The sequence below is a fragment of the Haliotis rufescens genome, unplaced genomic scaffold (assembly GCF_023055435.1).
Source record: "Haliotis rufescens isolate VD_foot unplaced genomic scaffold, xgHalRufe1.0.p SCAF_45, whole genome shotgun sequence".
Taxonomy (NCBI): Eukaryota; Metazoa; Mollusca; class Gastropoda; order Lepetellida; family Haliotidae; genus Haliotis; species Haliotis rufescens.
The window spans coordinates 2,277,830-2,304,696 of NW_025964168.1; the positions used below are offsets into that span (position 1 = coordinate 2,277,830).

General features: G+C 42.9%; 1 protein-coding gene across 2 annotated transcripts; it reads left to right on the top strand.

Annotated features, from left to right (window-relative positions):
- The first annotated feature begins 148 nt into the window (after positions 1-148).
- On the top strand, positions 149-24,891 carry LOC124145888 (ATR-interacting protein-like). Of its 2 annotated transcripts, none has more exons than XM_046515843.2 (14): positions 149-247; positions 742-825; positions 1,069-1,657; positions 2,823-3,294; positions 5,684-5,761; positions 6,437-6,620; positions 7,062-7,605; positions 8,369-8,512; positions 17,426-17,508; positions 18,859-19,010; positions 19,939-20,027; positions 20,988-21,071; positions 22,354-22,588; positions 23,957-24,891. In XM_046515843.2, the coding sequence occupies exons 3-14, from the start codon at positions 1,124-1,126 to the stop codon at positions 24,043-24,045; spliced, it is 2,688 nt and encodes an 895-aa protein (XP_046371799.2). In that variant the 5' UTR covers positions 149-247; positions 742-825; positions 1,069-1,123; the 3' UTR covers positions 24,046-24,891. The 2 variants fall into 2 exon arrangements, with proteins under 2 accessions (XP_046371799.2, XP_048239149.1); XM_048383192.1 differs by having other exon boundaries at positions 150-247; positions 760-825.
- Positions 24,892-26,867: the final 1,976 nt, after the last annotated feature.

The following is a 26,867-nucleotide window of genomic DNA, read 5'->3' on the forward strand; positions in this document are numbered from 1 at the left end:
TTCATGACGTTAGTGTAAGAAACAAAAAAGTAAACGACAATGTTGCCGTTAGTCATTCAGATCTATTTATGTGCTATTATTTGTACATTAAACGGCAAAATGATCTTATTAACATATCATTGCATAGAATTACAAGACTCCCATGATTCCTTAAAATCAAAATGGCGGCAAATTGAAGCAGACAACTCGAGACTGTCATGGATATTATTTCGGAAATACTCGATTTCAGGAAACCTTTTCAACCTTAGTATGTGACAGTCCTTTTGTTCGCTACTATTCGATTTACCACAAACCAGTATTGGTGTGATCAAGTCTAATAATGAGCAATTACTATGTCACAACTAAACATAGTAAAGAATGTGCGACATTCCAACTTATTTTGGGGAGACAGTAGGCCTATATTTGCATTCAAAAGATATTCATCGATGACATTGACATCAAAATTCAAACTTTAATATTGATACATTTATGGTAGGTATCGGACTTAAGCAAGGTATCATAATCTTGATTTTATATTTCGCAAATATCCGAGAAACACAAGTTGATGATGGAAAAATGTCGCTCATCTGTTCATTTATATATGATTAGCTGATCAGTGTCAGTTTGTGATATTGAAGACCATTAAAAACTTTTTAGTAATAAAGCTGATAAAAAAGGCATTGAAATTGAGTTGTATTGGTCCACTGTATGACTAATATTTGAGCTGCACTCTATAAAGATTGTAGCTAATTACAAATGTAGCCTCTGTTTGCATATGAGCCAATGAAAATTATCAACCTATGCAGTGCAATAAAGGAATCAAATCAAAGTGTCCAAGGAAATAAGGTTAGTTCTCATTATTCATTACATCAGTTATCAATCAAACAGCAAACATTGTTTCACATTACCCCATTCAGTTACTCACACATGTAGATCACACAACACCTTTGTCCCACCCTTAAACATGTTAAATATATTGACAGATGATCAGCTGATGACCACAGAAATATTTCACTTATGCTTATTGTTGGATGTTACAACATAATCATGGTAATCTGACGTGCATAAAAAATTCTGTTTGTATTTCAGATACGACACTGTCACCTCCATTGATGCTGTATCTGGCCGGTCTGTAAAATTGTTAATGGCTATAAATCCTCTGTTTTCAAATTACAAACCTCTGTACTCAAGTCTGAGCTGTCAAATTGTCAACATGTCAAGAGATTCTGACAAGCCTCCCGAGAAGAGACGAAGAACAGATGATGAGACTGAGGCAAAGTTTGATGAAATGTGGGATGATGAAATGGTATTCAGCCAGGCAGACATACAAAGCATTGATGTCATGGCTTCACAAGCATACACAACTAAAACAAAGAAAGAACATCCAAAATCAAATGGAGGAACTCAACCTTATCCACTTGGCAGAAAGAAGGCTAGATACCCCATCAGTACAGATGATCAACAACCTGTTCCCTGCCCATCAGTATCTCAAACCTCAAGGAAGTCTTCTACGTCACTATCTTTATCAAAAGGGTCATCCTCAACTGCATCATCAGCATATCCTTCCTCTTTGTCAAGCAATCGCGGCAGTGAAGGTGGAAATGTGTCCTCAGTATCAAGCCACAGCAGTTTGGACTCTGGGAGAGGAGACTCTAGGTTACAACAGCAGCCAACAGAGGTATGTTCTCATATTGGTTTTCCACAATGGCTTCAGAAATGGTTTGATAATAAGCAGAGTTTTAAAATTGTTATGCCTTGTAAAAAACTGAGGTTCTGGGTGGTTCCATCTCCTAATCACATGTCAAGGACATCTTAATTTACAACATTGTTGAACAGGATTTTATACATGGTATAAGGTTCTTTTGGAATTGGCCTGCAAGCAGCGTTAGAAATTGTCACTAGTGAAGCCCATTTTCCTGGTGTCCCCGCCATGATATTGCTGGAATAATACTAAAAGCGGCATAAAATCATACTTACTCACTTGTCTCTTGGACGGAAATCTGCTTTGAAACGGATTTGGTTATGATTAGTCAAAAGTCAAGGTCAGCATTCAGAGTTTTGTAAAACATGGTTCAAATATGTCATGTTCAGTTTCTGGTCACTTCTACCATGTCTACAGGTATAGAGCTTAATGTTTGCATTTTTTAACAAATCCTTCCACGTCAAATGTCATTTGGATTTCCGCCAATGTTAAGGTCACCTTTGTGGTAGTTGTGATAAGTGGTTATGAATATGACACACACAGTGCCATTTAGAAAAGGGTCAAATAGAATCTGCATCTGGGGACCCCTAAATCTTTGACGTATAGCATTAGCAATTACCAATAGCAATGACAAGGAGCAAGGAATCAAGGACCCCTTGACTTTCATGCTGAATTCCGAACACTGTTGATAAAGCAATTTATGTTTCTTCACAGTGGTTAAGGTGAATTCCAATACATGTGTGACTTGATATACATGATATAGAAGGCATCATTACTTTCAGTTTGTTATGTACTACAGTTTGTTGTCTCCAGATATCTCTCACTTCAGAGACCCGTGGAGGTCTGTGGGTATAATAGATCTTCAGCAACCCATGCTTGCCGTAAAAGGCGACTATGCTTGTCGTAAGAGGCGACTAAGGGGGATCGGGTGGTCAGGCTCGCTGACTTGGTTGAAGCATGTCATTGATCCCAATTTGCGTGGATCGATGTCTGGTCCAGACTCGGTTATTTACAGACCGCTGTCCTATAGCTGGAATAATGCTGAGTGCGGCGTAAAACAACAAACCAATCTAACTTCAGAAATGACTTGCTTGTTGTTGTCCAGATATTGGCATGATTTAAGTTCTCACAAATATTTCAGAAAGCTGAAGTTAAAGACAACTTGTATGCTAAAGATGGTGAGATTAAGATCCTGAGAGAATCCCTGAAAAGGAGAGAGGCAGAGTTGGTTAAGATGCGAGAAGATCATGCTCATCTTATTGAACAAATGAATTCACAGAAAGCTTCATTGAAAGAAGCCTTAAAAACTGACACAGATAGATTACAAACCCAGCTGCAGTTCCGGGATCAGGAATTTAAAGAACTTGAGGAGAGATGTAGACTCATGGAACAAAGGATCCAGGCTTATCACTCAGGGTCCCCGTTGAAACATTCAAGCCCCACATCTCGGAGTCCTGCCAGTAGGAAAGTGAGACCAGACGCTTCACCACATTCTAAATCTTCCTTCCCTTCAAGACAGAGCTTCATGTGTAATGAGAGAGAATCTAGTGAACCAAGCCAATCTACAAGCACTGCACAACAGGAACCTAGTTCTCAACAGGTGTTGAGTAAAGGTGAGTGATGCTAGCAACCATACTGAGACAATTACCGGTATGTCTTGTGGATAGTCCCCTGTTTTGTTTGTTAGCTCACCTGACTGAAGGTCAAGTGGCTGCCACAAAAGCCATATTGACAAGGCTTTTTATGCCATTACTGTCATTTTTGAAAGTAGAGATAATTTATGAATAACAACTTCTTTATTTACTGTTAAGGCGACATTTTGGTTGCTTGACAACCGTATACAGATCTATACTGAAATGTTGCCTTTATGGTAAATAAAGAAGTTGTTATCCATGAATTATCCATGAATTATCTCTACTTTTTCATCCGTCAACTTGCCTAGTAATGCCTATCAAACAATTCATGTGTCATTTTTGTTCAATATGTAAGAAAATGTGGCACATGTGAAGTATGTAGTTGGGGGTAACATATAAGTTCTGTTGTTTCTTATATTTTAGATTTTGAACTTTGACCAAGCTACTAAGTTCTCCAAAAATGCTCTTCCTCATACGATAAACATGACCTTCCGTGTCTCAAGTAGTATCAGCAACTCAATGTTGGGGGCCAATGTCCAAGGTGTACTACATACTTTTTACAGGGCTACATATGTTATTTCTGGAAGTGACATTAACTTCCACTTCCATCACAATAATGTCACCCCATGGGGATTCTTGGTTAGAACAGCAGCGGTAGAAACTAACATATTTAGCCCACTAGTCCTTATAATGATATCGTATAGCAAAACCCGTAAAGGTAAATTTTCTAATACAGTCCGTTTGACTCCAAATGAGAACGATGAATTGCAAAATAACTCGATATCCAGAAAAGTGTATGAAACATCAATACGGTACTTGACCATGAATACCCTGTACCCAACAAAATCTGAATTTTGTTTAATTTAAGACCCATGACGGATGAAGTTCTTTAAGAAACTATCATGTAATTTTGTATAGAAATGTGTACATGACACGTAGGTGGACAAACCGTGGAAGGAACAGCGCAAGCACGGTCTGCACGTGCTACACAGTGACCGTGTTCATTCAATGACAAGATGCGCTACTCAGCAGATGTTAAACAGTTGATGTTGAATGTGTATGATTTCTTTAGAAGTGAAGCAGAAAGAGCAAAGCCTTTTTATGCAATTAATAAAATCTTGAAACGAGCTTCAAAAGCTCTAGGTATGTCCCCTCAGAAACTTTAAAATGTTGTTAGTGGACGAGATACAAATAGTGAGGCCAAGGAGGTAGGGAACATGTCAAAACCATGCAAGGTTGATAAATTACTCAGTTTTCAGAGGGATCAAGTCAGACGTGCAATTGTTAAACTGCACTCAGAAAATAAGTACCTGTCAATAAGAATTTTGAAGAAACACCTTGAAACTGACCATGATTTACGTGTTACAAAGTACAAACTATGGCAGCTGTTGCATACATTTGGTTACAAATACAAAAAGATAACTGGAGAAAATAGGGCTGTGTTGTGTGAACGGTCTGACATTGTTCGTCTCCGAAATCATTACCTTCGTACCAAGCAGAAACGTGAAGAAGGATATGAGCCCGTCTTCTTAGATGAGACATGGGTAAATGCGTCACACACAGCCAGCAGTCAGTGGGTACCCAGTGGTGACTGTAAGGAGTCTGGTAGAAAGTTACCAATGGGAAAGGGTGAAAGACTCATAGTTCTCCATGCTGGTTCTGCTAGTCAGGGTTTCCTCCCAGACTGTGACCTCGTCTTTAGAGCCAAGGCCAAAGACAACAGGGACTACCACACAGAAATGAACGGCAATGTATTTCTGGAGTGGGTGAAAGATAAATTAGTCCCAGCTTTGCCTACCAAGTCTCTCATTGTCATGGACAATGCACCGTATCATAGTGTGCAGGATCCAGAAAGCAAGACTCCAACTTCTAATAACCGTAAAGGAGACATGGTTACTTGGCTGCAACAGAGAAACTTTACCTTTCCTTCTCGAGCGACGAAACCACAGCTCTATGAAATCATCAAAACTATGAAACCTGACCCTGTGTATAAAGTTTACAGTTACATCAAGGGTCAGGGTCACGCTGTCTTACGACTGCCACCTTATCACTGCGACCTGAATCCAATCGAGGTTGGTATGGGGCATCGTCAAGGGTGACGTTGGACGATCGACGTTGGACGTTGTTGAACAACTCGTAAAGGAATCCCTTGGTCGGGTAACAGTAGAAACATGGAGGCATTGTGTGGCCACAGTCGTTGACGAGATAGAGCCATGTTATTGGTCACGAGATGGACTACGGCCAGCAACAGTCCAACCTATATTAGTGGCAGTTGGTTCAGGCACCAACAGTTCCGACGACGAGATCTATGGCATGAGAAATGTGGTTGAATGAGCACTTTGATACAGAGTTATGCCCGCTTTTGCAGGAATGACCAAGTCGGTCGGAGTGAAGCCAGGGACACAGAGGAGTAGAAGACATGTCCTCAACACAAGTATGACCAGAGGTAACACTTGGCATGGGTTGTATTTCAGTACTGGTGGCAGAGTTAATGTTGTGATGGCAAGGTTTTATTTGTTTGTTGTTTACGCCGCATTCAGCAATATTCCAGCTATATGACGGCAGTCTGTAAATAATCGAGTCTGGACCAGACAATCCAGTAATTGATATCATGAGCATCGATCCACTCGATTGGGATATGATGACATGTATGAACCAAGTCAGGGAGCCTGACCACCCGATTCTTTTAGTCGCATCTTACCACAAGCATAGTCGCCTTTTACGGCAAGCATGGGTTGCTGAAGATCTATTCTATCCCGGATCTCCACAGATTGGCATGGTTTGGATAAGGTCCCAGTGCCTGAACATGCTGAAGGGCACCTTTTCAAATCATATGTTTAAACAACACCTTATGACAGTGTTTATTATATGAAACCACAAATAAACATGATAAACACAAGTAAAATAATGAACATGTGAACACACTTCATGAAGAGTATGATTCACAAAATAAATTTGTGTATTCAGAAATGAAGAGGTAATATCACCGTCTGTGCCTAAACCTTTTGTGATTACTAGCCTGAACTGGGCTCTTGGCATCATTTTCAATAGAATTTAGTGTTTATGTGGACTATCAGCAGTATGAGATATGTGATATGGTGTTTCCTGTCAATTTCAACAGGGGAGGTAACTGGTCCCTGTCTTGTGTACCACATGTATGAGCATCATCCAGCGGGTCCCCAGGATCCCGGCGACCATGGGGTGATTGGACTGCTGCATTCACCCGCCACCCACCTCGACCTGCACAACATACAGTTCGACAGAGATTCAACCTCACATATCCTGTCACCAGTTAGAAGCAAACGGTGAACTTTTATTTTGGGAGGGAATTCAAAATAAACAAACCTGTTATTATTTTTCTTTACTAAATGAGGAGCGAAGTGTCATTTGAGGGAAATGGGAATTAACTGTTTGTTCACTCAGGACCTAGACCATGTAGACTAACTTTTTATATACTGTTGATAGACACAAGCATTTAAATTGAAAAGGAATCATAGTGAGAAGGAGATTCAGAAACTGAACCCGTAAATCTTGACTTCCTTTCAGGGACTGCTGGACAGACTGTCTCAGGAAAATACCCATGCACTTGGCTTTAACCAACATGTAACATATACAAAACTTCACACAAACTGGAATGTGATAACACAACTGAATACTGTTTGAAGGAGCATTAAATCCAACTCACTCAATTGTCATTTGTTATACAGTTGAGATATAGTGTGAATACGTTTTGCTGTTACCCGCAGGTTGTCTGACCTCCATGCCAGTCTACAGAGTGCGGAGAGTGCCGACACGTGCAGTGTTGTACCCAGAGACCACTACCTCATGGCCGTGGAGGGTCTCCAGGACTTGCTCAAGTCCTTGTCACAGTGCAGTGATACTGTCCCGAACACTGACCCACACCTCGCTCACACACAGGAACTGTCGGGAGCCGTGCTGATCCTGCCCCTTATAAATGACTACCTGTCTCATTACCTTGATATATTAAGCAACGCCCCGGCTCCAGGGTCTTCATCAGGGACATTGAATTCCAGTTTGGGTCGGGGGAGTGTTAGTGAAAGCTCCCTGGAATCTGTGACAAGCTCCATTGGTTTGTTACTGAAGGACTATCAGAGTTCGGCCAATAATTTAGAGTGTTTATGTTTGACTTCTTTACGGACTTTGCACAAACTTGTGATGTTCAGTGCAGCTGTGAGGAGGTCCCTGATGGACAAGACAGACTGGAACCACAACCGATCAGATGCTAGTTTGGATGGATACCGGGCCTCAGGTGACAGCTCTGCATCAGGGGTAGGCCCTTGTTTTAGCCCAGTTTTTATGTATCTTCCATCATATGACCAAGTGTAGGCCTCTCTATCAGTCGTCCAGTCCATTTTAATCTTTGAGTTGCCAGCAGCATACCTATGCTGTGGGGTTCATCTGTCTTATGTCTATGAAATACATGTACCAGTATTGGGGATTTCTTGATCTAACTGAAATACTGTTCAAAGCAATGTTTATTTTTGCCTGTAAATAATAATAATAACTCCATGAATGATGATGATGATGATGATGATGATGATGATGATGATGATGATGAAAGTATTAATGTATGTATCAGTATATTTGGTTTATACTGTCTCTAGCATGGGGCCTTGCTTTGAAAAGGATTACGTGGTTATATCATTGTCAGTTTCTGTGGCAAGATTTCAATATTTTACATAAAGCATAATTTTGGCATGTATTTCTACAAATCCGACCACATTTGATCTTGATAGGCATAGATCTAGGTTATCTTTGAGATTATTGTGAAACATGGTTGTACCATTTAATTTATTGCCAGCTACTGTTGCACTTTTACTTGTACAGTTTTGACACTTGGGTATTGTTGGATCTGAATATGTTATCTTAAATAAGGTCCTAGGTCTGGAAGTAATGTGTTTGACTGGAAGTACATGGTGGTATTTTAAGACTTAAGATTTGAGTAAATGGAGGAAGGGTATGTGGCTGCTTCTGTGTTTGCAAACACTAGTTTGTTCAGTGCATATTTTATTTCCTTGTTGATTCGTTGTAGGAAGTTGCCATGGACACAGACATCCCAGTTACATCTTCCTCCGATAATGACACAATGTCCTTGGATTCCCGAGTGACGTTCAGACAGTTACAAGAGCTCAACCTGCTGAACAAGATCGTCAAGCTTGCACACCCACAGGGCGAGGTCAGTTTCACAAGCATCCCTGTGGGAATATCAGGGGATGTCATCAACATTCGTAAATTATTGTCAGACTGTTCCAGCCAATCAATCTGAAGTAATGATCTGCTGCTAGAATTTTGTTATTTTACAATATATACAATTCAAGTTCATTTTGTAATTGTATTACCGTATTTGACGTTATAAGCGCCCACGGCGATATTTGCTAATATATTGGCAAGTGAACCGCCCAATTAGCACCCCTTCCGATTGATCAATGCACACAAGACTTATCTATTCGTGTATAATACGCACTCATGTGTTATATGCACCCTTAATTATGGGCAATTAAATTCTGGAAAATATATCTGTCGTATATAAACAGTTCAGGCTGTCAGCATAATCCACGAAATTTATCTTCCAACTCTGTTTTTTTTCTACCAAAATAATATTCTAATAAGAGACCCCTATTTCCAATTTTTGAGAGCGCCCTGAGCGCTTATTACGTCGAATACGGTAATTAAGAATTGACTTCTACTTTGTATGAGATCATTGGAGTATGATCCTTGCAACGACATTCTCCCCGAGGCAAGTGAGTTAACTGACTATAAAAGTCCAGTTTCCACCCTTGCCGAACTAGGCTGGTATTATGGAGTTACATTTTGGCTGGACTAACGAGTTTATGCATAGTCCAATCAAAATCGCGCACCCAAATCGAAATCCGGTTCGTAAAGTGTCATGCAGATTTCGGTCGACTGCAGGATTTGCAAAGCATGTGCACCGCTAACTCGTTGTCAACAGATATTTTCTAAATCTATTCATGTTTTTAATCAAGGTGCTCACGTGATTTGATGCACTTCGCGATGTAACACTCGTTTTATCACAATATAGATCTTGATTATCGATCAGATCGTCTTGACTGGGCGCCACCGTTTTGTTTGAAGCAAATGCATGTGATACGAGAGGTTGAATCTGATTGGTCAATAGGAGAGGCATGGAAAGGACATGACTCGTAATAGCCACTGGTGGCGCTACCATTGAGCCCAGGAATTCCAGCCTAGTTCTGCAAGGGTGGAAACTTGACTTTGAGAGTCAGTTAACTCTCTTGCCTCGGGAAGATGTGCAACGACATTCATACAATGTTTGACTCTCACTCTATGAAGGTTCATAATCCAATGAACTCACACAAAGTGAAAGACAATACTTATAATTCTCTTTCAGATTAAATCCTCCTTGGGGCACTTATTGCATTTTCCTGGCTCAAGAAAATCTACATGACATAGTTGTAACCATTTTCCTTAATAAAAATTGTTACCACACAAAAAACTTTGTTTTTTTTTTGTATGATATACGTCCACCCTTATGGTGCCTCACCCTCCACGGCGCGTCACGCCAAGGGAAGCAACTCTCACCCAAATCACTTTCCTTATGTCATCTGACAAAGACAGACGTGCCGTTTTTTTCAAGACAAAATAAAGACAAGATAATCGTTCGTACAAGAACCATGGCAGACCAAACTGTATGTATGGTACATTTCTTTCATGCAAAGGCGTAATACCTCGCATTGTAAAGTTATAAAGTTGTAATTATGTGACACGTGTACGATACCTTTGAAATGAAGGCCGTCGTAGCGTCCATTTTGTAGTGCCACGTATGATATATGTAACACCAGGGCCATCAAAAACGGCTTCGGTTTTTTATTCTATATCATCGGGCTTTAGCCTACAATCTTTTCCTTTAAATAAACCCAAGGTGGTGTGTTAATTATTTTAAATTACACTTACCTTTTTTACGGGTTTTCTACACCTTCGCGCGTAACACGCCCACTTTGGTGTTATAATTATACTACGACATTGGCTATTAGTATCGCGTTACCAATCGCATTCTAAATTACGCCTTTGCTTCTAGTTACACAATTTATGCACGTATCTTTCCGATCTTTCAATCGCACTGATACACTTTATTACCCTTCCCGCCAAACTCAAAAATTACGGTCTTTTTTACAGACCTTCAAACTGTGTACGGGGTGCTCGGCTTCGATTCCCCCCCAAGACAGGCATGATACTTGCATAAGGTGTTTGGCCGAAGACGGGCATGACGATGGGTCATGCCCGATCTGTGTTGCATTCACACCACGGGCGCAGAAAAAGAGCAATGTGGACCTCTTACACTTTAAGGGTCTATTGAAGGCGGGGGTGGACATTAGATCGGCAAAGACCGCCCCGCCCCCCTCAAAAAAAGTAAGAAAGGGTAAAAAGGCAGCTGAGACTGTCTCCTCCGCTCCCTCCCCGGGGGCCGGGGGAGAAGGCTCTAGGGTCCCCGTCACAATCACTGCACCCTCTCCTGCACCGTCTTTGGCAGACATCTCTGCCTTGTTGAGGTCGCAGATGGCGTCGATGATGGAGGAGGTAAAGTCTCAGCTCCGAGAGGAGTTGCGGACCGAGCCTTCCCCGTTGTCGGCGCCGGACGCGGCTTCGAGACCTTGTGATATGCCCGGCGTCGGCCGAGGCAGGCCACTTGGTCTCGGGGACGAACTCAGACCGGGCTTCGGCGCCGGCTCGAGGTCGCTCCCCAGCGGAGGGGTGGCGGGCACTGGCCCGTTCACTACCGACGCACAGTTCTCCCTAGCGGAGCCAGACGCCTCTTCCGAGGCCGAGGCTTCCTCTAGCGGATTTCTAGCCCAGAGCCATGTGGGTTCCCTTGAACCCCCGGCACCTCAGGACCGGGACTCGGCTTCGGGCCGGGTGCAGCCCGGGGATGCGAAGGCCCAGGCCTTCGGGCGTCCCCTTCCGACTTCGTCTGCCTCTTCTCTCGGGGAAGAGTCGATTAATTTCGGCTCGGAATCGAGAGAGGAGGAGTGGATGGAGGAGGGGGGAGACGACTCAGAGACCTCGGGAATATTTTCCTTCGTTTCCTCGTTGAGGCATGTACGGGACAAGATTGTCCAGGTACTGCCTCAGGTGGCTGCGCCCATGCCCCAGTCGGATCCGACTGAGTTCCGCCTTCCGGGGGACGCTTTTGCTCCGAGCAAGGCGCCCCAGGTGCGGCTCCGTATTCTGTCTTCATTGGTGCATGAAGTCATCAACCCTCTGTTGTCGGGTGCCCGCAGGAAGTTCGACCTGCCCGAACTTATTAAGCGGTACCCGTTAGCAGAGGATGGTGATTTTGAGGTACCGGTGGTGGACGAATGCGTCTGGACCTCCGTTACCCTGGGGGGGTCTTCGACCCCCAACTTGGCTAAGGTCAAGCAGGGCCGGCGGTTGCCACCCTTTCCCGCGTGCGGTACGGAGCTGAAGGCTGCTTACGTTTGCTTCGAGGAGCAAAATCGTAACGCATGTCAGCAGCTCCGGGTGTCCGTACACTCCGCTTATCTGTCGGCCGTACAGAGGGAGTTAGCGGGAGAGGGGCCGGCCGACTCTTCGGAGTTGGCCGCGCAACTTACGGAGGTACATAGTCATCTTGCGAGGGACGCTATTCGTAGCTGTGCCTCGCAGATGATGTGCGCAGTCATGGGCATGCGCAGGCTGTGGATGTCGGTATCCAAATACTCGGCTTCCACACGCCAGGATCTACTTGCTTTGCCTTATAAGATGGGTGCCACCCTCTTCCCTGGGGCTCAGCCGGTGGTCCGAGAGGCCGCACAGTTGTATGCCTCCATCAAGGATTCTAAGGCCTTGTTGGAGGTACCATGCGTTAAACCGCGTAAGCGGACCTCTCCACTTGCTTCCTCCTACGCTGACGCGCCGGGTCAGAAGTCTGCACCTGCTTGGAAGCAGCCGCTTCCTTCAGGTAAGGGCGCCGGGAGGAGCAAGAGAGGCAGGGGCCGGGGCAGGGCAGCTGGTCGAGGCCAGCAGCCTTTTCGCGGGGCCGGGAACCCATCGGGTTCCCATTAGCACCCGAAGCGCCCCGGGCGGACCCACGGTCGCATGTTTTCGAAATGCCGACAGCCGGGGTCCGCTGCCTCAAGCCGGATGTCCCCGTAGGCGGCCGACTGGCTCTATTCCTGCAGGAATGGGAGACAGTCACATCCAATCCCTGGACCCTGTCCACTCTAAGGGATGGCCATTTGCCTCGGTGGAAACATCATCCGCCCCCCTTCTCCGGGATAAAGCACACTCCGGTGCCTGCTACCCTGGAGAGGGCGGAATTCCTCCGTGCCGAGGTCGACGCACTTCTTATGAAGGCTGCGATCGAACCGGTTCCCGTGGGACAGGAAAGCGACGGCTTCTACTCGACATATTTCCTAGTCACCAAAAAAGACGGAGGGTTCAGGCCTATTCTCAATCTGAGAAGGCTGAACAAACTTATAGAGGTACCGTCCTTCAGGATGGAGACACTGCGCTCGGTGATCTCAGCTGTCGAGACCGGAGAATGGCTAACGTCAATAGACCTAAAAGACGCCTATCTCCACGTACCCATACACCCCGAGTTCAAGAAATACCTCAGGTTTTCTTTCGACGGGAGGTGTTATCAGTTCAGGGTTCTACCATTCGGGATCGCTACGGCCCCGAGGGTGTTCACCAAGCTGATGTTGATTCCCGCCCAAGTGGCCAGGTCAAAAGGTCGGTTCTGCCATCCGTACCTCGACGACTGGTTACTAAGAGCTCTATCGCAATCCCTGAGTCAGATAGCTACACAACAAGTGATAGATATTCTGATCACTCTAGGGTGGATAGTCAATCTCAAGAAGTCAGATCTGAGCCCTACTCAGAATCTAGTCTTCCTAGGGGCGAATTTCAACACGGTGAGCGGACTTGTATCTCTGTCACAAGATCGCATTACCAAGGTCAGAAGTGTTACTTCCCAGTTCCTTCTGTCCGCCAGTCACACTGCTCGTACATGGCTCCAGTTACTGGGCAACATGGCGGCGACAGTGGATGTGGTTTGGCGGGCGCGCTTGAGAATGAGACCCATTCAACAAGCGCTCCGTCGACTTTGGGTGAACTCGGAAGATCTCGAGACTGTTCTCGAGACTCCGCAGTGGCTCAATGCACACCTTCAGTGGTGGACCGAGGTCGGGAATCTGTCCCGGGGGCTCCCCCTCGACACTCCCGTGCCGTCTTTCACAGTTCAAACAGACGCGTCACTCTCCGGCTGGGGAGGCGTTCTGAACGATCACACTGCCTCGGGACTATGGTCCCAGCAGGAGATCAAACTGCATATCAATGTGCTAGAACTGAGAGCGGTCAGGTTGGTGTTCCAACGCTTCCTGGATCTGCTTCGTGGCCAAGTGGTGCGTCTAGAGATGGACAACCAAACGGCGATGACTTACATCCGGAAGCAGGGGGGAACGGTGTCTCCGTCGCTTCTCCAAGAGACGTGGCAGTTCCTCCTATGGTGCGACTCACACGTTATCAGGGTGCTACCTGTTTATCTCCCGGGGGTAGACAACGTCCGTGCGGACGCTCTGTCTCACCGGATCCTCGCTCCTCACGAGTGGAGGCTCGACCCGGGGATATTCGGGATTATCTCCCAGTTATACGGGTCGTTCCAGGTGGATCTGTTTGCGTCTGGGGTGAATCACCAGACACCAACGTTCTGCTCCCGAGTCCCCGACCCGAGGTCGGTGGCACCGGACGCCTTCCAGCTAGATTGGACGGACAGAATACTGTGGGCATTCCCCCCAGTACCTCTGATTTCCAAGGTCCTGTCTCAGCTAGCCACTCAGCCTGCGCGACTACTTGTGCTCCCGGCACCCCTTTGGTCGGCGCAGAGTTGGTTTCCAGTCATACTCAGGTTTCTGGCTCAGCCTCCTGTTCTATTACCTTTACGACCGGACCTCCTATCCCAGAACGAGGCCCTCCACCCGAATCCCAGGATTCAGTGGGTGGCTTGGCCACTGTCCGGAATCGCCTCCAGGAGAGCGGTATTCCTGCACGAGTTGCAGACACAATACTGGCTTCGCGGAGGGATTCGACAAACGTTCAGTACGAGGATAGATGGGCCTGCTATGCGCGCTGGTGTGTCGATAGAAGGATTGCAGATCCCTTTTCTGCAGATCTCGTAGCCGTACTTGAGTTCCTCCAGTCGCGACTAGATGTCGGCCTGGCCGCATCGACTGTCCGGGGGTACTCTACAGCTATCGCTGCCTTTCACGTCCCCGTCGACGGGGCACTTTTGGGTGCGCACCCATTAGTGCAGCGTTTTTTAGCAGGTGTGGACAGGATCCGACCGCCTGTCCGGCGGATCAGTCCCCCTTGTGAATTGTCAATCGTTCTTGATTGGCTGTCCGGTCCATTCTTTTCGGGATCTGTCGTCTCTCTCTCTTCAGCTGTTGAGCTGGAAGACGGCGTTCCTTGTGGCGGTAACGTCCGGCAGACGGGTAGGCGACATTCACGCAATGTCAGCCGATCCCGAACTAACTGTCTTTCACCGGGACAGGGTCAGTATTCGCCTGCCGGACTCTTACCGTCCTAAGGTCGCACACGCCTTCCACGTGACGGCTCCTATTGAGCTACCTGCTCTTTCACAGCCTTCCTCGTCGGGGACCACTACAAGACATGCTCATGTCTTGGATGTCCGCAGGACCCTTAAGTCCTATATCAGCAGAACTAAGGGTATCCGTAAGGATAATCAACTATTTTGCTGTTATGGCGGTAGGAAGGCTGGCTCACCTGCGAGCAAACAAACTATCTCGCGGTGGATAGTCTCTACTATATGTACGGCGTACACGCTTCAAGGCAGGGACCCCCCTACCAAGTTGAAGGCTCATTCGGTTAGAGCAGTGGCTACGACACAAGCGTATGCTGCGGCTCTGCCCATTGAGGAGATCTGCTCCGCGGCAGCCAGCCGAGCACGTTCATCAAACATTACCAACTCGACAAACACTCAAGCGAGCGTGCTCGGTTTGGTCAGTCAGTTCTCCGAACTGGGCAAAGTTCTACATCTCTAGCCGATTGAGCCTTCGAGATTTTAGACCGCCCGGACCGGTTATAACACTGCTCAGTAACGGTCCGGATTTTATCTTCTACGGTCGATACAATACCAGCCATTACTAGTCGATAATCATCGTAATTGCACATGCACTCCTTCGATTACGGGGACCCTCTGGCCTAGCTCTGTGCGGGTTTATAGTCTCTCGTGATCTGTGCCCCCAATATCACTTGTTCAAAAAAGTGGGTGGGGTGGGGGGTGTGTGTGTCTCGAGTTCTCGATATGATAAGCCACAAAGAATGGCTCTTTTCATTGTGTATGGTCTCCAGCCCCCGCCTTTCGACGGTGGTGCCTCACGATAAGGTTGGTTCCATTTATTGAACTCTTGTTTATTCATTGAAATAATCAAAATACGATGTATTTTATGCACGCTTGTTGCTGACGGATGCCACTTCCTAGATTATCTTTAGGAGTCTATCTTGATGCAATAAGTGCCCCAAGGAGGATTTAATCTGAAAGAGAATTTTACAAACCTGTAGAGGTTATGAATTCTCTGATGAAATCCTCCTTGGGGCACGGCCACCCGCCTCCCCACATTCCGTCAGCATTAGACATATGGAAAGTGATTTGGGTGAGAGTTGCTTCCCTTGGCGGGACGCGCCGTGGAGGGTGAGGCACCATAAGGGTGGACGTATATCATACAAAAAAAAACAAAGTTTTTTGTGTGGTAACAATTTTTATTAAGGAAAATGGTTACAACTATGTCATGTAGATTTTCTTGAGCCAGGAAAATGCAATAAGTGCCCCAAGGAGGATTTCATCAGAGAATTCATAACCTCTACAGGTTTGTAAAAGTTTTATGGCATTATTTTTACCTGAAAGGATGTAGACCCTGATCTGTACACAATTATATTTAGTATGTGTGACTTCATGTTTACACTGACAGCATACAATAACCAGCTGTATCTCGGAATAAAATAGTTCCTCAAAATGAGAGGTGACATGAGCGTATGTATGCTCAACTTGCTCTACAGGGACAACGTTTATAGTTTCTTGGGAACAAATGTATTCAAATAATATCACCATTAGATGGGAAAGGTCTGTTACGAACTACCTCAGTCCTCAGTCAGTCACAATGACAGCAGGTCGTAATACATTTACACCAAGTACAAGCTGTCAAAATGGCCAATGCAATAAACGTGACAGGAGATATTTCTGAAGTTTTTAATGAACATGTGGCTATTACAAGTTTTAATCATCACTGATCAATTGGCCAATCACTGAAAGGTGAAAGATGTGTAAAATAGGCACAAAGGTACATTCATTTATTGCTGTAGACTGTCACTGTAGTCTAGATACAAATTGAGTCGATACTACAGTAGTTTGGATGTGCTTTTCTTTGTTTTATTCTCTAGGATGGGTTGTACCAAGGATATCTTTGAACAGACATGCAATCAAACTCTCTGACTTATCCCAATGTATGCTAAAACGATAAGTTGAGGATTAAAGGGCCTAAATGATGAGAAAGGAGCTTCTGTATTTATTCGTGCATGGGAAGTCCCAGGGGTTTACCCCATTCCAAGAACACGGTCTCATGAAAACAGTATAAACGTCAAATTAAGTCTTTCAAAGGCATACACTTATAAAGTCAATTTCACGGTCATGTGACCAACCTCTTAAAAGCTGTATTTCTGCACATTAAAGAATTAGTTTTCATTGATCTTAGTGTATGGTAAAGCACAGTGTGTTGAAAATGACCTGCACCAGCAAGCATTGATGGATAGATATGGCCACTAGTCTGTTTGTCCCAGACTAGTTAAGATTTGGAGGGTCTAGTTGTTTTCGTCCAAAAATCGAGTCACATCATAATAAACAACTGGTCCTAAGTGTGCTGTAGACTACCTGGATAAGACCAGCAGTGTCTACCCAGGCAGGTCAGCAACATAACAGAATGTAACAGCGTACATCCAGGTGAGCTCCTGAATGTGAGCGCTCTGTTCAGTAAGATGTTATGTTATGTTTTCCTCCCAGCTCTTTCAGAAAACCTCCATGTTTTATGTGTTTCAGTCCTACAATGTGTGTATGGTAGAGGAAGCACTCAACATCATCATTCTGTTAGCCAGCATCTGGAAGGATGACAATCATTTCAGGTAGACAGCAATGTAAATCAGTAGTTCAAATTTGACAAGACACAAACAGCACTGGTGGCCCAGTGGCCCTTCAGCTGTGCCAGAATCTGTTGATTTTGTATTTAATATTTTTCCAAGATTAAAACGTCGTCATATTTCAGTGCTGATGGCTCGGTTAAAACGGTAATAGCCTACAAGGGAACACAATTATGCATAACAACATCATTCTTTGACTGTAACAGCGAACGTTTCCATATAGATCCTTATACCATTGTCAAGCAAGATCTAGCTTTAAAATAAGATCTCAGTGCCTGACACCTGCCTGAGGGGAACAGTAAGATTTTTGTATATATAACAACAGCACCCTGTGACTGTGTTTATTCACACAAATAAACATAACAAACACTTGGAAAGTGATTAACATGTGAACATGCTTAATGCACAGAAGATCCATGAAGATCAAGGGTAGATTAGGTCTTCAGCAACCCATGCTTGCTGTAAAAGGCGGCTATGCTTGTCGTAAGAGGCAACTAACGGGATCGAGTGGTCAGGCTCACTGACTTAGTTGATGCATGTTATTGAATCCCAGTTGCGTGGATCGATGCTCATGATATCAATCACTGAATTAGGTCCAGACTCAATTATTTACTGACCGCCATCATATAGCTGGCATATTGCTAAGTGCTGCGTTAAACAACAAACAAACAAACAAACAAATAATGCACAGTATGATACACAAAATAAATTTGGGTATTCACAAATGAAGAAGGGTATTATCAGTCTTAATTGAAAAGGAAGGGGGCACATTTTGTAAACTATGACTGCTTATCATGTAGCCTTGGTCAGATGACAGTCAACAAGTTCTAAGACAACTAACTCGATAAATGATGTTGAAACACTGAAGTGTGATGTTTTTTTAGCACACTTGGGTCTTACTTTGAGCCTTGAAAACACCTTGAAAAGGCCAAAATTTGTTCGCTAAAAGTTTGTATGGATCATTTGAAATTATATGTATGATAGAGACTGAAGCTTATCATGTCTCATATTACCTGAGAGTATTAACGAGATGCACCAGTGCCTTTGTCAGTTGCTTCCATGTTCCGGGTAGAACTATAGGTCCCCAGCAACCCATGCTTGCCACAGGAGGCGACAAAATGGTAGGTCAGAAGCTGAATTGTTTGAGAAAGCTAACATCTGATTGGCTCAAGAACCAACACATCCTTCATTTAGATTGGATGGTTCTTCTATGGAGGAGTCATCAGATCTTCACACAGTATTGTATTTTGTTGGTGTAAAGTAACTGACTTTAAATGAGATTGTCGATGCTAATACGGGTACATTCAGGTATTGTTCATCATGTTCATGTTTCAGGTTACATTCTGCCATGGCAAGAGGTGCCTTGTTGACCTGCCTGGAGTGCAAGGTCGGCATGACCCAGTGGGGCATCATCACACGGGCAGTCACAGTACTAGGGCATCTCACACGCACACAGAAAGTTGTACAGGTTCTCTGTACAAAGTCAGGTAACTCCACTTGCTCTGATGTTTTTTCTGCCCTGAGAATACAGAGGAGGGGTGCAACAGAGGAAATATTTCTACACTTGGAAGGTTCATAGATGACAGGGTATACTAAGTGTGAACACATTAAAACACTGTGTCTAACTCACTTGGTGATGTTTCAAACAAATACATGACTACTAAACTCAAATTGTTTTGTATCGAAAAATGCCTGTATCTGGTGTCTGTGGTAACTCTTAAGTGTCATTTCAGTAAGCATGGTAAGATGGACAGCAATAATTCTTGATACACAAACACAGTATGCTTCCTGGAATAAACCTAACATGCAAGCTGCCATCAACATGCCCATGATCTCTGTCCACAGAGATTTCAATGCCTCAGTTATCTCAGTAGGGTCGATGTGTGTCTAACATGTGTTAAAGGTGTCCTAAGGCTAGTGGAATTTCAGATTTTTTCTGGAGTGTGTGTCTTTGTATGTAACCATTAGTCTGCCTCATAATTGTCTCAAACTTTGTTGCATCCCTGCCTCAGTTGAAAAGGTTCTTGTCAGCCAATGGCTGCTTCTGCCATTATTTCAAAACAAACAGAAATAGAACATTCATGTACAGTAAACTACAGTTTTAACGAATTCATAGAGACCACTAATGTTTGTTCGTTATAACCGTAGTTCGTTATAAGCATATATACCAGTACAGCATATAAGCAGTTAATGGACGGGACCAAAACACGGTTTGTTATATCCGTCAGTTCATTATACACAATGTTATAAGTACATGTCTGTTCGTTATAAACATAGTTTACTGTATTTGGATTCATCAAGTTTAGTGAAAGGTAGTTGATTCAAGGTTTTTCATTTTATATATTTTGTTTGTTATGACAATAAACGAATTTGCGTACCCGGTATGTTGATGGTCAATACCTTTCATGTTGTTAGAGGCGTGTCCCCTCCTGCATCTGTACCTGGTGAGCCTGAAGCTGACGGACGACACAGTCTGGGACACCCGGGAGGTCATCTATCAACAGGTCAGCCCCCTTTGTTCTTTCTTTCTCCCTATCATATTATGATGAACTTCAGGATCTGGTATTAGCAGAATAGTTAATTAGGAGATAAACATACTGTGTTTTTAATATAGAGCTAGGTTACTTATATATTTGAATATGAAACCAAACATGCAGCATGACGTTTCAAATGTTAATCACAGTATGTTTATCTCCATTCTACCATGACTAAAAAAACAGCAACTTCTATGGTGATAAAAAATACATTGAGTGAAATGACATGGGTTGAGTCTAGTGTTTTGAGTGGGTTGTCGATCTGAATTTACAGAATCACCAACAACAGCCTAAATAAAATATGGCACTCAAAATGCTCAAGCTGTTTGTTTACACCGTAATATTTCACCTGAACTTATGACAGGCACTGAAAGCATGTAGCATGGCAAGTTTGTTCACTAACATGAGTTGCCCCCCACACCTGAAGAAAACTAAGCAAGATGTGCAAAGGTTTCCTTCCACATTGCACATCACTATTATGCGACATTGTGATGTAAAAGATAGGACATCACACTTATATATAGAAAACCGCCAAAAAGCAAGCTCTCTGTTGTCTTGATAATTGTACCTGCCGTACTTTAGCATACAGTACACTCCTGATAGTAGTAGTGATAAGATTGCTTTGTGAAAAGGGACCCACAGCTGCTGAAAGGAACATGATAATGATCCTTTGCAATTGCATTCCTTTATTGCAAACAATTGTTGTGTGTTTTGTAGTATGAGGTCCACTTATCATTTTATACAATGACAGCTATGCCACTTGTCTGTTCAATGTCGTTCTTCCATTACTCCATGTTTCTCATGTATGAAATATATCTCATTGGATGAATGCTATGTTATTAATTTCACTTGTTCATGCTTGTTGTTACTGCATTGCATCCAATCCAGCCGTCCAGTTGATGAGACAAATATGTGTTGCCATGCTTCCAGACGGTGACATGCTTGACTAACATGGCTTCTGATCCCGCCGACGCCAGTACCATCCTAGGCAGCAACTGCCCCTGCAGTCAAGAGGTGAGTCTACCATTCTGGACAGTCTTCTCTACTCAGTAATGTTGCCACAACAGACATACCAGTGTAAGTAAAGAATCGCAGTTTTAGTAGTACAGTGATGCCTCACTACAAGGCCCAAATAATTGATGAGCGTTACAGATGATCAGCGGTTTAACGAAGGTCGAGTTGTAGATGGTAGATGTCAACAAAACGGTTTACATGCTCTGCCTACCTAACACGATCTATGTTGTCTGTTCAGAGTTTAAAAAAAAGATAAGAATAGAAGTTGTTTATGATTCATAGTGTAAAAAAAAGATTTATCAAGTAATAATATGCGCTTCCAAAAAACCACATCGTATCCTTTCAGCAAATTCAGGTGAATAAACAGGTATAACAAACTTGGTCAAAAGTATTAAATTTCACATAAAACATTACTAGACATGATGGTTTAACTTTAGCTTTAGGGGACATTTTTTTTATTTCTTTGTTTACGGATGCGCTGCTCTTTCAAAGTCCAAATGTTGACGAAAAATAAAAATAAAATTAACTCCTTTTTTAATTACCGCCGATCTTTACTTTAAAAAATGCATGAAAAGTTCAAACATGAAAAGATTTTGTTTCCTCGTTGAGTGTAAAGCAAAGAGAAGTCACGCTGATATTTCTCGCTCGGATCCTTCTCTAATACCATCAAAGCTTGTCATCGCAAAGCGCACTGGTGACCAGTTTAAGCGTCGCCCATGCTGCAAAACATGAATATTTTTATATTGTCATTTGTTCACAAGCTGTGTGCCAGGGATATAATAAAATGTTCTTGAAAAATTGAGTTGTTTTACTTTTGTTATTCCAGAATATTTTTTTTATACCTACCTAACTGTTCTGGACAAAAGTCAATTAAAAAACATCTGACTGTTTTTGTTTGTTTGTTGTTGTTTTTTATTCCCCTACCTCACTTTTGTAATAAAATAAAAATGTTGCCTTAAGATCAATTTGTGCAAATGGGTCCAGTTTGTGTCTAAATTAGAAAATTTGGCTTGTTCTAATAGTAACATGCAGTCAGACCCTTGTGTTCTACAATACTGTAAATGCATGCAGTAATTTCAGGATCAGGACTCGATTTAAGGAACTTGCCCCAGGTAGATGCAGATGTAAATATTAGCTTGCATTTTTCAATAATACGTTACACTGGTGCATGTTTTATGTAACTCAATCCAAAGAGCTGCAAGATTGTCACTCTACTGTAGATGCATGCTGTATGTGCAGGATGGTGACATACTATACAAGCAGATGCATGCTGTGTTTGCAGGCCGGCCGGTGTCTGGTGGTGTGCATGTTACGCCTGTACCAGCACTACAAGGGGCAGCATCCTGCCCACACCCTTCAGAGCCTGCGTGATGGACTCCTGCTGCTCCAACTCCTGCAACAACGGCATGAGCAGTACCTCACCGACCGCGACTACGAGCTGCAACACGACTACGTCACTCTTATCTGTGGTCTCACCTCTCTCTTCAGACAGTTGCCAGGCAACCAGGAGACTGAGAGTAAGTTGAAAACCCATGTCATAATGTATGTTAACACAGTGTTCAAATTTAGGGGGATGTCATATGGCTGGAATATTGCTGAGTGCGGCGTTAAACAACAAACACACAAACAAATAATCAAACGTAAGGGGGGTTCTTGGGATTGAGGCTTTTTGTATTGTTTTTATCATCTAGGGACCTACTACATGCACTTAGTCTTTCATCTTTAATATCACAAACAATGAAACCTTCACTTTCCCTTAATTTTGAACTATAGTGATAGAAAGATTGTTGTGATTTATATGATTGGTTTGGTTTGTTTGTTGTTTAACGCCACTCTCAGCAATATTCCAGCTATATGACACCGTTTGGTAAATAATCAAGTCTGGACTAGGCAATCCAGCGATTGACAGCATGAGCATTGATCCATGCAATTGGGATGATGACATGCATCAACCAAGTCAGTGAGCCTGACCACTCGATCCCGTTGGTCGCCTCTTACAACAAGCATAGTTGCTTTTTACAGCAAGCATGGGTTGCTGAAGACCTATTCTACGCCAGATCTTCATGTGTCTGTGATTTATTTGAGCGACATCTCACATTGTTGAGCTACAATGCCATGCCATGCCATCAACCAAGCTTCACCACCTGATCGACTGATCCAAACCCATAATCAGGGTGCCGATAGAAAGAGATTTAGGAACACATGAAGGGATTTGTTTTGCTTGTGTTTGACATGTCCTCCTGAATGCACCTGGAAGAGATTTAACAATGTTGTGACACACCAGAGTGTTTAAGAAGTGTCACTTGAATCTTCTATTGTATTTGAATCTTGGGACCCCTAAATCCTCAGGTTTTGATATTAGGGTTATGACGAAGACCCCTTGACTTGCAAGCTCAGTTTTTATCACTGCATCAGATACCATTATTTCATTTCTTTTTATCGTTTATTATTATTAAACACAAATCAGTACTTCTTTGATACTTGTCAAATGATTATCTCTTCCAGAAACATGGAAGAGGGTCATTATTAAAGTGAGGTGAAATGGGGTTTAACGTCACGTTTAAGATTATTTCTCTTACATATAGCAACATGCATACATGTGTGTGTATGTGTGTTGCTGCTTGTACTAGTCTGGACTTGTGCTGGTTTCATAGTACCAGCCACAGAAATACTGTGCAGCAATTTTTCATAGATACCCCACTCGACCAGATTATACTGACTCTGAACCATGCAGTCCTTGAAATATTCCCTTAATGCTGATCACCAGGCAGGGTAACAACAAGCACCATCTTTTACGTGTGTCACTATTGATACAGATACATGGATTTCATTTCATTTGAGTAAGTATTTATTTGTTTTTTATCTGAAAATTTATTTTGTTTCAGTGAATGCCCTGACAGATCTCTGGGACTTCAATCAAGATGATTCTGAATTGTCACCTGACAGCGATCAAGAAGACTTTATGGAATCCTGAGATCTGGTTGCCATGGTATTTTACAGCTGCACCTACTGTAATTCTTGAGCATGGAGAGAGTTTGAATGTGCATTAATGGAAGATCATCATTTTTACTCAACATGAAGAGTCAAAATTTGACAAAATCCAGTGTCGTTTTTTCAGAAGAAATCAACTTTACGGCATAAGGCATTGATCATATTGAAACCAATAAGAGTCTTGCTTAACATTGCTTAAGATTTGTTTATGAGACATATTATTTAATTTTTACCTTTAATAAAATTAAATCACTTTTAAGTTATTTATTGCTATAGGTCTCAGGGAATACATGACTTTGTTCATGTAGAATCTAGCAGTTATTGCAAACTTATAGTAACATGATTGTCTACAATGCTATATAAAGCATATCAATATTTAGTGTGTCAGATTAGTCATTTTATGTCCAAAGAAGCTCTATCTCCAATCGTGGTTAGATCACAGCATTTTCTGAATACATGTATGTTGTGAAGTTATTTTACATTTACTGCGTGTTGAAAAAAGGCCAGCTTTAACAATTCCAGCAAATGAAACTGTGATAATATTGACTGCTTAAATGATGACGTCAACCGTAGAAAAACATTGTTATGTACACTGCACATTTTTAGTCAAAAGATGGTACATAAGTTTGGTAATTTATTGATTGTGCCAAACAGGCATTGTTGTGTGCATGTAGTAGTGTTAAAAGTTAAAAGTCTTTGCTATACCGGTACATAAACATGGGTTGTATTGTACAGTAACACATTGAAATGAAAATGTACATTTTGTAATGTATATATCATGTAGTCTCAAAAACTACAGCAATTGTACAAATAAAATTCTTGAAATTGATGATGTGTTTAGAAATTGAAAATGTGTAGAAAAGATTTGCTGATCAATTGTCATCAATCACCCAGGCCTGGGATGGATAATGTTTTAGCTGGAGGCAAATTGTTTTAAGACATCTTTATGATTTTGTCACCATTTGATTGGACATTCCTCTATATCATTAACGGGATGGCAGGGAAGCCTAGTAGTTTAAGAGTTTGCTTGTCAAGCCCCACATGGGTTGAATGTGTGAAGCCAATTTCTGCTGTCCCCACCCGTGATATTGCTGGAATGTTGATAAAAACAGCTTAAAAACATGCTGCAGTCGGCCACTCCATTTCATTACCAAATTTGAAAGAAAATCTATGGAATTTATTATTTTAATGGCCCTGAAAATGAACGATCTGAAACTCTGTTTCGGGCTAAAAAATGTGTGGTTCTTCTGTTGGTGTTGGGGAGTTTAATTCCAGATAATTTTAAGGATACACAAGCTGCTGAGTTTTAGTGTCATCACTGATTAATCACCAGCTAGTTATATGCATCCGGAAAAATGGGTGATCCTGTAGTCTAAGGTGTCACAATTGCAGTGTGTCACTTGGGATCCTGCATCCAAGGAATGTGGGTTTGAATCCCAGATTGATCCTGATCATGTTTCAAGGTTTGTCAGCACCATACCAATGCTCGTGGGTTTCACCATAGTGCTATGTCTTAGATATGCATGCATTTGGACTTTCTTCCACTGATACTGTTCATACTATCCACTCCCTTATAGGCATCCATTAATATAAATTAAAAAGATACAAATCATAACAAGCTGTACATACAGCAATCTTAATTGGTAGATTTGTTTTACCTGTTAGATTTGTTACTGAGCATCAGTACACTGTTATGTCTAAAGCTGTTTTGAAAAGTATTAGTTATATTACAGCATGTCAGCTTCATGTTGGAGGAAGCCCAAAGTGGTACACGTCTTATATATTTTATATGGTGATGATGCTGAAAAACATGGATTCAAAGCCATGATCATAGGTTTCTGGTGTGCCTATTGTATGCAATTCTGCAGATGATGGGACCAGCCATGCTCCCTTGTATTTGGAAGGTTGGTAAGCAGTTGTCAATATCAAACAGTCTGAGAGTGAGGTGGAGGCGTATCCTAGAGGTTTAAGCAGGTGCTTGTCATACCAAAGGCCACTGTTTGATTGTTCATCTGGGTACAATGTGGAACACCCATTTCTGGTGTCCCTGTTCACTGCTGAGGTTTGAGGGATAACCTCCTGGTTAAAGCATTTGCTTGTCACATGGGAAGCTTGAGACTGGTTATTCACGTGGGTACAATGTTGTTAGCCCATTTCTTGTGTTGCCATGATATTGCTGGAATGTCAATAAAAGCAAGGTAAAACCACTCACCCAGAGCTTAGACATTGGATGTCAAGCTCATCGTGCCAGGATTGTGAACCAATTCTTCCAACAGCAAAACATCCATACAATGCCGTGGCCAGCACTCAGTCCTGACGCCTCAACCATTGAACACATATGTGACATCATCGGTGGACGTGTTCCAAATTCCACCCCCCACTCTCAATGATCTCGGTGTTGCTCTCACTGATAAGTGGAACAGTATGAGTCACTATCAAATAGTATTGATACAAGGTGTTCGCGAAAAGGTGAGCGTATTGTTCCCCGCCCGGTACACACGTCAAAAACACATGTAAAGGCAAGAAAATTGCTTACCGGAAAAGACAGGGAAGCATGGTACAAATCAAAATAGGGAATTGCAACAGACATCATTTTTGTCACGGTTGTCTCAAATTTGGAAATACTCGTATATGGATACATCAAAACTTCTGTCAGCTGTGTGTATCCATAGTGAGTGAGTATTGTCTTACGCCGCTTTTAGCAATAACCCAGCAATATCACGACGGAGAGAATGGGCCGTACACATTTCACCCATGTGAGGAATTGATCCCGTCATGACGAGCGAACTATTTAACCTCTTAGCT